At 35.2% G+C, this 15,218-nt stretch overlaps 1 protein-coding gene across 7 annotated transcripts in view; it reads right to left on the reverse strand.

Moving 5' to 3' along the window:
- YTHDC1 (YTH N6-methyladenosine RNA binding protein C1) overlaps nt 1-15,218 on the reverse strand; it is a 38,539-nt gene that overhangs the window by 2,017 nt on the left and 21,304 nt on the right. For 4 of the 7 annotated variants that reach the window (XM_070458336.1, XM_070458334.1, XM_020912285.2 and 1 more), the window contains 7 exons: nt 7,896-7,980; nt 6,515-6,681; nt 3,900-3,982; nt 2,723-2,759; nt 2,587-2,650; nt 2,419-2,481; nt 798-932 (listed from right to left, as the gene is read on the reverse strand). In XM_070458336.1, coding sequence (XP_070314437.1) covers nt 798-932; nt 2,419-2,481; nt 2,587-2,650; nt 2,723-2,759; nt 3,900-3,982; nt 6,515-6,681; nt 7,896-7,980 — 634 coding nt within the window. The remainder of the gene's footprint in view (nt 1-797; nt 933-2,418; nt 2,482-2,586; nt 2,651-2,722; nt 2,760-3,899; nt 3,983-6,514; nt 6,682-7,895; nt 7,981-15,218) is intronic. The other 3 variants (XM_070458335.1, XM_020912284.2, XM_020912280.2) reach the window with 1 other exon arrangement.

Raw genomic sequence — 15,218 nt, forward strand, 5'->3', positions numbered from 1 at the left:
CTAAAAGTCTACTGCTGTTCAGTTGTGAAGTCATATCCAACTCCTTTTGTGACTCCATGAACTGCATGCAGCCTGCCAGGTTCCTCTGTCTACAGGCTTTTCCAGGCTAGAATACTGCAGTGGGCTGCCATTTCCTTCTCGAGATGTCTGTTAGAATTCTCAGATTGTTTTACTAAATATTAATGGTCCTAGTGTGACTTTATTTTGAAGGATTAATAACTTAATGAGATAAGGAAATAAATGACAGATGAAAAGTATCTCAAAGATAGGAAACTACTGCTCTGATTGGTTCTCAGACATGCATGTTCTTCATCATGTGGGAAGATAAAAAGAAGTTTATGTGGCCCAGCAGAGTCATCATGTGTGTAGCATTTAATAAACAAACCCAGCCCAACTATTATATTGAAGACCCAGAAATATTAACTCAAAAATAATCCACTTAAATAATCATAGGGATTAGCCTAAACAATCTGCAGTAGGAATATGAAACCATTATCTGTTAATCAACATAATCTGGTTGTTGTTCAGTCAGTAAGTTATGTCAGACTCTTTTTGACCCCATGGACTGCAGCATACCAGGCTACCCTGTCCTTCACTATCTCCAGGAGCTTGCTCAAACTCATGTCCATTGAGTTGGGATGCCTTCCAACTATCTCATGCTCTGTCCCCCTTTTCCTCTTGGTCTCTAATCCTTCCCAATATCAGGGTCTTTTCCAGTAAGTCGGTGTCCCCCACATTTAAATTATCTACAGAATTCTAAGTAGTTCCCTCACGCTTTTGCCTTCTTGTGCACTTACTACTCGTTTATCTCTGTATCTTGCTTCATGTGGTACTGGGTGATGTCCTGAATAAGGGGGATGAGCTTGAGGAGGTGGAGCATGGTGCTGATAGTAAGGATGGTGGGGAGGTTGTTCCATTCCAGGATAAGGAGTCTAAAAAAAGAAAACCATTCCCATAAGCATCTAAAAAACATCCTTGTAACAAGTCATTCTTAGAATCCGCCATCCAAACCACCCATCCCAAAGAAAGAATTTACTCTGTTCAAGCTATTTACTTTGATGACATTAACATTCTTTAACACACCTCTTTATTTGCTTGTTGAAAGAAAATGTGTGTAATAAACTCCTGAATATTTAAACTCCATCATCGAACATTTAACGTTTATACTTACATATCATATAAATACCACTAGAAATCAAAAGCCTATCCTATGTAGTGATTACTATTGTCCAGGCACCGTCCTAAGCACAAGTCTCTAATCCCCACAGCAACCCTACAGATAGGTACTAACAGAATTACAGGTAATAGTATTATTATGTAATCCTAGTTTATAAAAAGGGAAATTGAAGCACCAAATGGTTAGGTCACTTGCTCAAATTCACACTGCTACTAAAGGGGGTAGAAGTTAGACACAACATCAGACATTCTGACTCAAGAATCAGTCATCTTAATACTATGTACAAATGTATTTAAAGAGCTAATGACTTTAAATGCAATTATAAAATGAATGATGGAAAATCAAGGTAGTTCTCCCCCTAGTTAGGGCCAAGATATTACTATTAAATATTTTTTAAACTTCATACTCTAAAGGAAAGAAATAATTCATCTGTCTATATACAGTACCTTAAGTGAAACAAAAGTCAGATGAAAAGGCCACATTACAGGCAGCATTTTAAGATAAAAAGGTAAGAAACAATCAGAACAAATTAAACTTCCAAGTTGTTTTATTTTATTAGGAATTAATGCTTCAGCTATATTTAATACCTTAAAATATACTCTAAGAAGAACATCCAGTTTTCTTAGAGAAAGAAAAAAATTAAAGTTTAGGAACAAGATTTAGTTAACCTTATTTAATATAGAGAATTTACTGAATATCAGGGTCAGGCACTATGCTAAACTTAACATGTATTTTGCAAACTTAGCTTCTTGACAGTCCTACAAGGCTGACACTATTCCACTGCATTTTAAACTATACAAGCACAGGCATACGGTCCGATTTATTCACCGATGTGCACCCAGAGCAAACAGTGCCGTGCAAAGAGCAGGTGCTAAATAGTCTGATGAGTCAAAGAATGAATGGATGCCCGAATTTCACAGATAAGGAAAACTAAGACAAAAATGTATTATGAAACTTATCTAAAGTCAGAGTTGAGAAGGGAAGGTATTTGAACCCTGTAGAGTTTACATTACTAGCCACCACAATAATAAATCATAACATTTATCAACTAAGCCTCCACTATACAAATCCAACCATTCATAAGCCTTTACTTTAAAAACAGCATGCAATTTTACTTATCACCAAAGACATGTATTTTAAGTCTCTTAATGGGTAACTATAACAATCATACTCCAAGTAAGCATTCAAAACATATGGAACTGCCAATGAAGTTATATAACTTGCAAAAACAGAATACAAACCATTCCTTGCCAAGGTGGTGGTGGTCCCATGTTATGAAATTCCCTCACATAATCATTGTAGGACTAAAATGAAAGATGATAATGTCAATAAATAAAAAACCCAGAACTTACGAAATAAATCAGATACTGATTTTATGTGCATTAAATAAAAAAAAATGAAATGCTTACCCCATTTAAAAATACATCTCGGCGAACTCCTGAAAACCGTCTGTTGGGAATAAGATTTGTGAAACTAAATTCAGGTGGTTCATAAACTAGTTCCAAGAATGTAATTCAAAACTGAACAAAAATGAACCCAACTTACCTATCTACTTCCTGGTATCGTGGATCCTTTAAATACCCTGTTCAAACATCAAGCATTTTAGTATATCAAACTTATATTTTTTATTATGGCATCATAATTAAACCTTCCTTACCACTCATTTCAATTCTTCCCAAGATATAATAGTGATGCTATTAAATGATGCTATTATCATACTGTTCCATTTTCAGATTTTCTTCTCAGATTACATGATAATTAGAAAGTAACTAAATAACTTACTGATATCACAGAATTATAAACTGTTAGAGGTTTGTATATGGATCTTCTAAATCCACACCCCAATTCTTGCTAGACAGAAATTTCTTCATGCTGCACCATAGGAAGGTAAGGACAGAGGAATTATCTTGAGGACACTGTAATAGGTCTTCCTTAAAACAAATGTTTACCTTCCACCTTGCTAAGTCAACCAAAACTTTAAAAAATGCAAACTTAAGGGGAGAAAAACAAAATTAAAAGTTGCAAAAAGTAAAATAAATACATTTTAAAGGAAAGAACCATGGTAATCAGAGAAATATTCTCCCCTCTTCTTCTCATAAGGACTTAGTAAATTAAAATGTGAAAAAGTCTAAGTGGCCAAGTTACTAGGGAAAAATTTTACTTCTTCAGAATATCTCAGTTTGGAGAAGAATGAGGCTTATCAAGCCATCTGTCATGTAACAATGCTGTAATGCTCGCTAATGCCAACTTCCAAATGGTCTGCTCTTTATAAGTGTATCACTGACTTTTAAATAAATACCTTCTCTTGACTACAGTGTGCCTTTTTCAACTCCAGTAAGGGAAAGGTTAACTGAAAAGCTGTTTTTAGATTACAAACCAAGCATTTCCCATTCCTCTCTAAAAATATGAAAGTCAAAGATGTTTTTATTTAGAAAAATATAGCATAATTTCAGTTTCCAATTAAAGCTTTCTACCACAGGAAATACGAAGTATCAAAGAGAATAAAAATCCTACTAATAGTGTAAGATCACTGCTTTCCCTAACTACATTTAAATCTTAAAACACAAGTGCAGTTTTCCATTTCCTGCAATTTCAGGTAGGTAATAGCTGCATCCTAAAGTTTTCTCACTTTTAAAATTAGAGGGTCATCATAGAAGATTCTGTGCTGTTGTTGTTTTTAATAATTTCAAGTCAAATATCTGCAGGATTATAAAATATTAACCTGGTCTCTGATGAAACTCAGGGGCATAGTCAATCCTTGGTTTCTTTCTGCTGTTATGAATATCATAATCTTCTGGTCGACGCCTACATAAATTAGACACATTAGAAATTAAACCAAAAACTGCTAGGAGAACAAACAGCAAAGCAAGAGTTTCTGACAGGAATAAGTACAAAGAAAAGCTCATTATTTACTTTAAAATAACAGCCTCATCTTTGGTGGACAAACATCTTAAAATCTCTAAATTTTAATTCCTCAAATTATCATACACCAATCCTTAGATGTATTGCTAGAAACATATTCTCTAATCCTTGTGTTATTATCAGACACTTAAAAGTAATCTGCTCAAAATACTTAAATCACATTTTAGTAATCTAAACAAAAGTAAATGAGCTACCCTTTTAAAGCTAATATAAATATCCAGTTTAACAATTAAAGCACTTTTCTGAATAAAGTCTTCATTCAGGTAAAAGGGGAAAAAACCTCTCATCATTACACAACAGGTAACCCTAAAATCTATATATTTAAACTTATTAATGTCATTTTAGGTTAAATCTAAAGAAAATTATGTATTTCTTAAATATTTTTCTTCTGCTTTGTACAAAATTATACTTTTCACATGATCATACAGAAAATTTGATACTTATTAAAAGTTGTTTTACAGGAAAGTTTTGAAAATGTTTAAATACTTTGAAAAACTAATTTCTAAAGTTAATAACATTTACAAATTGTGGGAATTTTTTCCCAGAAACAATGCCTTAAAATAAACTGGTAAATAATGGGGCAGAGTTTTAACAGAGTTTCATAATACAAATTCAAAATGTATTCTTTAGAAGGTGAAATTTTACTATCTGCAGCAGGCTGCTCTTCACTATCTTCCATAAATCTCAATGGTTAATGTAACCATTAAGGTTAACATATATACATCATGAAATACACTTCATTTTACTTAGCATTTAATAAAGAGCTACACAAAATAAAAAACAAAATTTCAAGTTTTTTAAGGTAATAATAAATATATCTTTTTACCCTTACTGTCAAAATCTCTGTAATAACGTGGGCGTCACTAGCTTTCCAGTTATTTCTGAATGTTTACTGCTTTCATAAACTTCTGCAACACAAGTTCACTCAAACTACAAAGCTGCAATAAACCCAAGCCCCCCAACATAATAAAAACAGTTGCATCTACAATAAATAAGACTAAGAAAATTAAAAACTGGTTTAAAAAAATAAACATACCGCTTTCCTGTAGTTTGGGGAGTGCATTTACGACCGGTATAAAACATGATAGTAACAGTTCATAAAGTAGTCCAACTACTGACTTTAAGCTGTAAGCCACATACAAATATGGAGGCCCTGGCAGGCTTGAGAGGAGTAGTGGTGTAATAAGTATAGTTTACAGTCCATTGCAAATTTGAGGTAAAAACTTCACTTGTATGTACTGTATTGCACTGGAAATCTCTTAGCTTAAAACTTCAAAAGACATCTTGGTGATCAGTCCTTTTAGGCCAAAAGTAAGGGGGCTCTGCCAGGTTTCCTCCTACCTACTTGACAGTGTCCTTCTTAAGCTCAAAGAAATGGGGACTCTTGTTGGATTATCTGTACCTACCACAGGATGTTTCCACCAAAAGGAAACTTAACCAAAGGTTTCATCCCATCAACCACACATCCAACAGTCTTTAGCAGAATATTTTAGATTTAGCTGTATGCAAATCTACTCAGGGGAAGGTGTTGGGTGAAGGGCTTAAATCAGTCCTTTGCAAAGACTTCTCCAATTCTGTAACAAGTTAAAACCCCTTTTCCTGGAAAATGCTGTTTAGTTCATAAAGTAGTGATCAAGAACCATGGCGATCCTCTAAAAAACACTTTAAGTCCACAGGTACTGCCAGCATCTGGAAAAGCTGTAAACAGACACAGCAACAGCCCTTCTTTTTGGTTTGTTGCCGGGTCTCCCAGGGCCACTTGATCCCCTTTGGAAAGAACCTACTGTTTTCAGAAGCTCAGCAAGATGTGTGAATTCACGGGGTACATGTTAGACAATATTGAGAATGGGGTTAACACATCACGATGATAAAATCTGAGATAGTCCCAACAATGCTCCTCTTGAATATCAAAATAACTTAAAATATTTTATCCTCTAATAAATGAGGCGTCATCTTCTGAAAAAATAATAGTGATCCTTTATAAAAGTCCCATATCTGATAAGGCTTATCCAGAGACACACCTGAAAGAAAAGGCTTTTTACAAAATATTAACAATTTTTGCAAATAAAGACTTCCTCCTCTTCCTCCTTTCTAGCCTGTTCTTAGCAACAAAGGCCTACCTTTTTCAGTGGTATACATTGTATTATCAGATTACAATCTAATCTAAACTGGTTATCGCTCTTTAGCAGATAATTTTTTCTGCATAAGGAAAGATCCCCATTTTCCTCTTGAAAAATGACTGAGACCAAGGTGACCATCTGAAATCCTCAATGAAGCCACAAACTAGTCCATGCAGCTTGATTTGAGGATTTTCTCTTTCTTCTTTACCGCAGGACAAACTTTTGACGAATCACATTCCTCCATCATGTTATTCTGATACATGTGCCTATTATCAGTCCAAAGAACGTTTCTAACCTTCCCACATCCCGGACTGGTTCTCGACGGGATGGTCGTCCTCTTGATCGGGGCTGAGAATGCATTCTTCTCTTGTGACGCATTTTATGAATGACCTGATACAAGTCAATACTTTCATCAGGGGGAAATAGAAGACAAAGCTGGGTTCCACATTCAAGTTCAATTTCCTAGAATAAGAAAGCAGTAATTTAAAAAATGAAAAAAAGGAGAAACTTTTGATACACTTTTTGTATTTTCCTGATGTACAGAACAAAAACAGGCTGACTTGGAGGTTTCCTTCCCAAGGTTGATGATCCCATGAGATTCCAATCAATTTCCTTGAAAGACTTTTTTAAAAAACTTTTTTCAAAAGTGTTTCATGTATTTATGTAAGGGGAAAAATGGTTTCCTTGGTGGCTCAGATGGTAAAGAATCCGTCTGCAACGCAGGAGACCAGGGTTTGATCCCTGGGTTGGGAAAACACCCTTAACGAGGGTATGGCAACCCATTCCAGTATTCTTGCTCGGAGAATTCCCATGTACAGAGGAGCCTGGTGGGCTACAGTCCATGGGGTTGCAATCAGTGGGACAAAACTGAGCGACTAAGCATAGCACACAATCTCCAAGATTCTGTCACAGAATCTGTGACAGTCACCCTCTGTAACAAAGGAATATTTCTTTGTGCAAAATACATTAAGTACCAGGACGAAGTCATCCATCTTAATACAATGGAGAAAAAATGTTTAGTGTGTGTCAACAATTTTCATGGTTATGAATTGCTAAATGCCCTGAAATATATAAACAAGGGCAAACTAATCTATGGGCTTGGTATAATTTTTATTTTAAATTACCAATATTTTCACTTATGAGCAATAAAAACTGGGTTCAAAATTACATTTAGAAAACTAAGGGTCACAGGCCTAGGTTTATTTTAAATTTTCAACTTCATCTGCACATTTTCTGCACATCTGCACATTTTCAATTTCATCTGCAGACTCAACAACTTGCGTATACACATACTCATCTCCTTTTAATAAAGTTTTCTTCTATTCAGAAAACTTCAGTAAAGATATTAAGTGGCATTTATAAAATGTATCAGAATCTGTTAAACAGTAATAATACAATGAAAAACCTAAACCTGAAAGGTTTTTAAAATCATGCCAGTTCTCTTCAAAAACTTTTCCTTCAATTGTATAAATCAAGTACCATATAAATCTACCTTTTTACATTAATGGAGGTCATATCAGTCAGTCACAGTTACAGTAATCACAAACTTCAAATAAGAATATTTTCCCCAATCATTCCCACAAATTCACTCAAAAATGGTTTTAAAATATCTTTCAATAAAGATTTCTAGAAGAGTGATTAAATATATGTTTTTAGAATCAATTAAAACAACAAACCTGTCCATCACGTCCAATCTTTACTGGCTTATGTTCATTCCAAGGATTGGTGAGATGAGCTGACTTAGTAAAGGGTAATTCACGCCTAAACACAAAGTGATATCAATTATATTCTTTTACAGAATCCTTTAAAGACCTTATACTACACTTTAGTAGTGAATTCCTATTAATCATGACTTAAATGCAACTAAATAAGATTGATAGAGATTATTTCCCAGAAACAAAGCCACATTCAGAGACACACTTTGCACATTCTCCTGTATTCTCAAAAAGGAAAAAACAAAAAACAAAAGAGCTAGATATGATTAAAAAAATGAACTAGGATACCAAGACAGTTTGGTCTCCCTCAACTTTTCTGAGCCTGAGTTTCTTCATCTTATAAATATAAGGATAGCGCCACTGTCTTCAAACTTGTTTTAGGTAGCTTGCAAATGAAATAACACATCAAATGTTTACATCTTACATCTATGTACTAAAAATCTTGTATTTTTTAATAACTGATCAATAAAGAAATGAACTTTATTTAACCAGGCAGTTAATACCACATGAATACATGTCCCCTATCCTTGGTTCAAGACTGCTTTCCCAGATTCAAGTATCTTCCCCTTTTGCTAAAGCAATATTCTCTACCACACATAGAACAGCTCTTGATAATACAAAATTTTATACTTATAAATTTACATATTTGCATGTATTAATTATGCACTACCCCTCCTCTTGTAGACACTACAATGCTATACTTTATTTTTTAATTAATTATTAATTGGAGACTAACTACTTCACAATATTGTGGGTTTTGCCATACATCAACATGAATCAGCCACAGATGTACATGTCCTCCCAGCCTGAACCCCACCCCCCCCCCCCCCCCGCCCCGCCCCCTCCCTCCCCACCCCACCCCACCCGCTTTGGGTGGTCCAAGAGCACTTGCTTTGAATACCCTCTTCATGTCTTCTATTTTACATGTGGTAATATACATGTTTCAATGCTATTCTCTCAAATCATCCTGCCCTCGCCTTCTCCAACACAGACCAAATGTCTGTTCTTTACAATGCTGCATCTTTTGCTGTCTTGCATATAAGGGTCGTCATTACAGTCTTTCGAAATTACACATATACGCCTTAATAACCTGTATCGGTGTTTCTCTTTCTGACTTACTTCAGTCTCTATTATAGGCTCCAGTTTCTGAGCCACAGGGCAAAATAGTCTCACCAAGTTAAAAAAAAAAATACCCTTCATTTTTATATACCCTCCATTTTTATAGCACAACAATGAACATAAACATGACACATAGTAAATACCTGCTGCCAAAAAAGTGAGAAATTAACATCATTCAATAATGTTTCATCTATTTGTGCATAAAGTAATGCCAAATTAAATAAATGCTTTAATTAAAGAACTATATCTACAATACAAATGAAACTGCTCAAAAGACATATAAAGATAAGTGAGATAAAAAACTTTCATTCCAGTAGTTTTTGTCATACATTGAAATGAATTAGCCATGGATTCACTACTGTAATGATGTAATTAGCCTCCAACTAATAAAAATAAATGGAGAAAAAAAAAAAGGGAAAAAAAAAAGACTATAATGCTGCTCAAAAACTAAAAAAAAAAAAAACTTTCATTCCTAATCTTTTTAAAAAAAGCTTTCACCAAACAATAAATAAGCACATACAAGTATTTTGTAAAAAGAATGAGTACCATAGAGTATAGAACTTTTGCTTTTAATGTGAATGGTCATATTTATCTTGGCAAGCAAGAAAGAAACAAATAAAAAATGTTTCCTGGAAAAAGTGGCATAAAGGATATGCCTGAAAGAAAAGTGACTCAGGAAAAGTCATAGGTGGAAAGGTAAAGCAGAGACACTTCTGAAGCAATGAAAAGGACCTAAGCGAAGACAAAATGGAGAAGAAAAATTACAAGCAAATAACCTGGTCCAGTGGACAAGCTATACAACCATTTACTTCTAGCCTTATGTGAATTTTCTTAAAGATGAATATTAAATGCTCAAATCTTGGACTTTTTTAAACCTCAGAAAATATTTTTAACACCTACTGGAAAAGATTAAAGTTACAAAGTGGCATGACATGTTGTGGTGGTGATGTGAATGTATGCGAGAAGTGAGCAATGAGTGGTGGAAATAAATGCCCACTAGGTACTACTAAAAGGCCTGAATCTTCATCTAAAAGACATCTTACCTCACACATCAAGAGTGGTTCAAGAGTGTATACAAACAAAAATATGTGTGTACATATACACATCTATACACACATCCCCACACCGCCACTTCAGGGAGGGCTGGGAGGAAAGAGATCATCATTAAGCTAGACTAAATCCATACCAAAGCCTAAAATATCCAGACATAGATCTATAGTTAAAAACTGTATTTTAATAGTTTCTTATATTTTTCTTCTAAATTGCCAGTTAAAAAATTACAAAAAGGAATAACCTACAACCTTCCCTGGTGGCTCAGATGGTTGAGTCCGCCTGCAACGCAGGAGACCCAACTGGATTCTATCCCTGGGTCTGGAAGATCCCCTGCAGAAGGGAATGGCAACCTACTCCAATATTCTTGCCTGGAGTTCCACGGACAGAGGAGCCTGGAGGGCTACAGTACATGGGGTTACAAAGAGTTGGACATAACAGAGCAACTAACACTTTCAACTACCCAAAGCACAGGAAGGTTGTAAGTTATTATTGCACAGAATTATAACTGTTATTTAAACATTAGCCATGGATTACCCTTGGTCCCAAAAAAAGGCATTATGTTGAGCTGGTTGAGTCACTGGGGTTAAATTCTTTTGTGGCTCTTTGATGGCACTGGTTCTAACTAGATTCCAGAGACATGTGCCCACTGTTTTGACAGATTAGTTAATCTCAGCCTGAATATCACAGGGAACTATGAGGCCTTAGGTAAAACAGGGCTCAGGTTAAAACTAAGAGAAATTGTACATCTGTGGTTATCACGATTATAGAGCAGGCATCCTAAAAGCTAGCTTTTGAGCAGACATGTAATGAAGAGGCCTACAGATGATTATCTCTACTGTGAGTATTCTAGGTAACATGGCAGTGATTCTCTACTTTAAGGAACTTAGTAAATGGGGCATATTTAACAAAAGAACATGAACTGTACAAAGACTGTATGTACTAATCGTTGGTCATTAAAGCTAACAGGAATAGCAGAGAAACCATGAAAGCAAAGAGAAATGGGTTATTTGAAATGGATGTGATAGGGGTGAGATTAAAATATAGATTTAATTCTGATCAAATGATATTTTATAAATTTAGTCTTATTTTGATCTACTTCCCAGTGGCAACTTAAATGAGTGACTTTTTATGCATGCCTCCTTCCTTATTTGCTACCATGCACCATCTAGTCTTAAAAACTCAAGTGTGCCTATGGGGCTTCTGCAATGGCTCAGCGGTCAAGAATCCACCTGCAAATCAGAAAAAACAGTATATAAAGGAGACTCAGGGTTGATCCCTGAGTTGGGAAGATCCCCTGGAGGAAATGGTTAACCCACTCCAATATTCTTGCTTGAAAAAAATCGTGTGGACAGAGGAGTCTGGCGGACTACAGTCCAAAAGGTTACGAAAAGTTGGACACAACTGAATGAGTGAGCATGAGTGTGTGCATACAGGTTTGAGGCACATGTCAGGATCCTACATTCTAATAATCAGATACTACTAATGCAAGTGATCCAAGGACCACACCTAAAAAAAAACTCAGAGCCAGTTATTAAATCCAAAAGGCACTTAAATAAAACTCTGATAACTAAAATATCTGATTTATATTTATTAAAGTTTAATCCTTTTAAACTGGATCATCGAAAAAGCAAGATAGAAAAAAAAAAAAGAAAAAGCAAGACAGTTCCAGAAAAACATCTATTTCTGCTTTATTGACTATGCCAAAGCCTTTGACTGTATGGATCACAATAAACTATGGAAAATTCTGAAGGGATGGGAATACCAGACCATCTGACCTGCCTCTTGAGAAACCTGTATGCAGGTTAGGAGGCAACAGTTAAAACTGGACACGGAACAACAGGCTGGTTGTTGTTGCAAAAGGAGTATGTCAAGGCTGTATATTGTCACCCTGCTTATTTAACTTATAAGCAAACTACATCATGAGAAACGCTGGGCTGGAAGAAGCACAAGCTGGAATCAAGACTGCCGGGAGAAATATCAATAGCCTCAGATATGCAGATGACACCACCCTTATGGCAGAAAGCGAAGAACTAAAGAGCCTCTTGATCAGTGATAGAGGAGAGTGAAAAAGTTGGCTTAACACTCAACATTCAGAAAACTAAGATCATGGCATCTGGTCCCATCACTTCATGGCAAATAGATGGGGAAACAGTGTCAGACTTTATTTTTCGGGGGCTCTAAAATCACTGCAGATGGTGATTGCAGCCATGAAATTAAAAGACACTTACTCCCTGGAAGGAAAGTTATGACCAAACTAGACAGCATATTAAAAGCAGAGACATTACTTTGTCAACAAAGGTCCCTCTAGTCAAGGCTATGGTTTTTCCAGTAGTCATGTATGGATGTGAGAGTTGGACTATAAAGAAAGTTGAGCGCCAAAGAATTGATGCTTTTGAACTGTGGTGTTGGAGAAGACATTTGAGAGTCCCTTGGACTGCAAGGAGATCTAACCAGTCCATCCTAAAGGAGATCAGTCCTGGGTGTTCATTGAAATGACTGATGTTGAAGCTGAAACTCCAATACTTTGGCTACCTGATGCAAAGAGCTGACTCAATGGAAAAGACCCTGATGCTGGAGAAGATTGAGGGTGGGAGGAGAAGGGGACGACACAGGATGAAATGGTTGGATGGCATCACCGACTCAATGGACATGAGTTTGGGTAGGCTCCGGGAGTTGGTGATGAACAGGGAGGCCTGGCGTGCTGCAGTTCATGGGGTCGCAAAGAGTTGGACACGGCTGACTGACTGAACTGGACTGAATCCTTTTAACACTAACAGTTAAAAGTAATTCTCATTTTATGTGGAAAACAGTTCAAATGACTTACCCAAGGAAATATCAATATAATAATGTCATGTGCCTCCTCAGAACTTTTAAGTACTATAAAATTACTCTTGAACATACTTGTGGCTTTTTCTTTTTAAAGCTGCAATTTTTTTAATTTAAAAATATTCTTTTCAGGTAATCCTTAAAACTTATTTAAAAATAAGAATTACTACCCAAAATTTTGTACAAAGTGCTAGAAGGATGGAATATTTGAATTTGTACCTCTTCTGTTGCTAATATAAATAAGATAGTAAAACTGCCAGTAAGTCAATGAAGAAGAAAATGAGACAATAATCTGTGAATAAATTAATCTTCTAAAAGAGAAATTTCTTAATCAATAATTTGAAAATAAAAGTTAAATAATATCCAAAATAAAATTTGCTACCACCAATCTAAAACTGGGTAATTACTTTTCTTCTATTCCTAAGAAAGCATCATCTCCAAATATCTTTCAGTTACATCAATAATGTCTCTAGTCATAAAACCACAGACTTAGCAAACCTTTCCTCTGGCCTTTATCTATCAAAAAAATTATAAGTAAAAATGTCTTATCTCTTGAGACTTGTCTTCCCTATAAACTACCACCAGATTTCTAAACTTTGTAATTTTGATTATGATTAATTTTAGAAATAAATTACTACATTTTAAAACCCTGGGTACAATGGAGTATAGGAATATTATCTATAGTCTCACCATGCTAACAATGCATTTCAATGTAATTATGTATCCTTTCATCTGTTACAACTTTCCATGTTACACGTATTACATTACAAACCATAATTTACTTAACCAATTTCCTATACAGGAGAATTTAGATTGTTTCTCATTTTTCCCTATAGAAAGAAATGATGGGATGAGTAATGGTGATATATTTATATGTATCTAACATTTTGCTATTCTATTAAATATCAACATAGTCTGCTGTATCACTGCCCATGCATTTTCATAGTTCTTCACTGTCCCAAAGTAAATAACTCCTTAGGCTGACCCATATTAATAATAATCTTTGCCTTTTGTTGTTCTCTTTACTGACTCTGCTTCATTAAAAAGGTGGCTCCCTGTATCACCCAACATACCCCACCTCCCACCCCCAAGGTTTCTGACTTCATGGTTCTTCTCTGTGTTAGTTCTTCTGTGTGTTAGTTTGCCTTCCTGAAAACAAATAGCATTTTTCCTTCTTATCCAATTCCTCTATCTCCCTCAAAATCCACCTAAGTCAACTTATAAAAACAAAAAATCCATATGGTCCCTTTCAGGTAATTCTTATTTAACTAAAATTAACTTTACAAGCAGAAGATCTGTGCATGCCAAGTTCACTTAAACAACTAGCTTTCCAGACTGCTGAAATACCTGTTTAGGCCCAAGATGGAGTTACTCCTGCCCCATGTGCCAACCAGCAAACTCAAAGTTAGGTGACTTTCATGTCCCTGTAAATGCTCCACTTGACCAGAAATGCAGTATGTCCTGTCGGCCAATCCCCAAACACCAAGTAAGCTCTGGGCTTCCTCATCCCAAGCAAGGTTGACAATGTTACCCCGCCCAATCAAATAATTTCTTATTAGTAGCTTGCTTGTTCATTATTATTTATCGTATAAAACCTTTCTGCCTTCACCCCAGCTGGCAGTTCCAGACAACAAACTGTCCATTTCCTGAGGTGTTAAGGTTTTTTGCATTACCTAAATTGACTGCTTTAATAACTTTTTTTTAAAAAACAATGTACAATCATTCAGTAAAGTCAAAAAAAGTAGTAAATAACTGAGTACAAAATAAGTCTATTTTTATAACAAACATTTAAATCTTAATTATTTCAGTTTCAAGGATCACAATGCTAACTAACATGACTTTGCTAACTTCCTTAAAAAACACTACTTGTTCACAACTAGTCACCCCCAAAATGTTATTTAGCCAAGCCAGAGTGACTATTTTCCCACTTTACAGTAATAAAATGCCAAGTTAAACCACTAAATATAAATGTTAAATAACATTCCAAGCAATGTCTGATTCATGAATTTCTGCTATGTTACTAACACAGAGAACCAATGAAATACATAAAACTCTTGATAAATCTTTGCCCCATGCATTTAGATTATAAATGTAGTGAACAAAGTATATAATGTTATTTTTATTTTCAACATTGTTGAATAAACCCCCACAGATCCTAATCAGATAAGGAGTAAGACCAAAAAAGGGAGAATAATTAGGATAATAAATTACAACTACATAACTGTGGAATGTTATTATCAACTGGTAGCCCATTCAAAACAAGGCCAATTTTAATTATCTACAGTG

The sequence above is a fragment of the Odocoileus virginianus genome, chromosome 29 (assembly GCF_023699985.2).
Source record: "Odocoileus virginianus isolate 20LAN1187 ecotype Illinois chromosome 29, Ovbor_1.2, whole genome shotgun sequence".
NCBI lineage: Eukaryota > Metazoa > Chordata > Mammalia > Artiodactyla > Cervidae > Odocoileus > Odocoileus virginianus.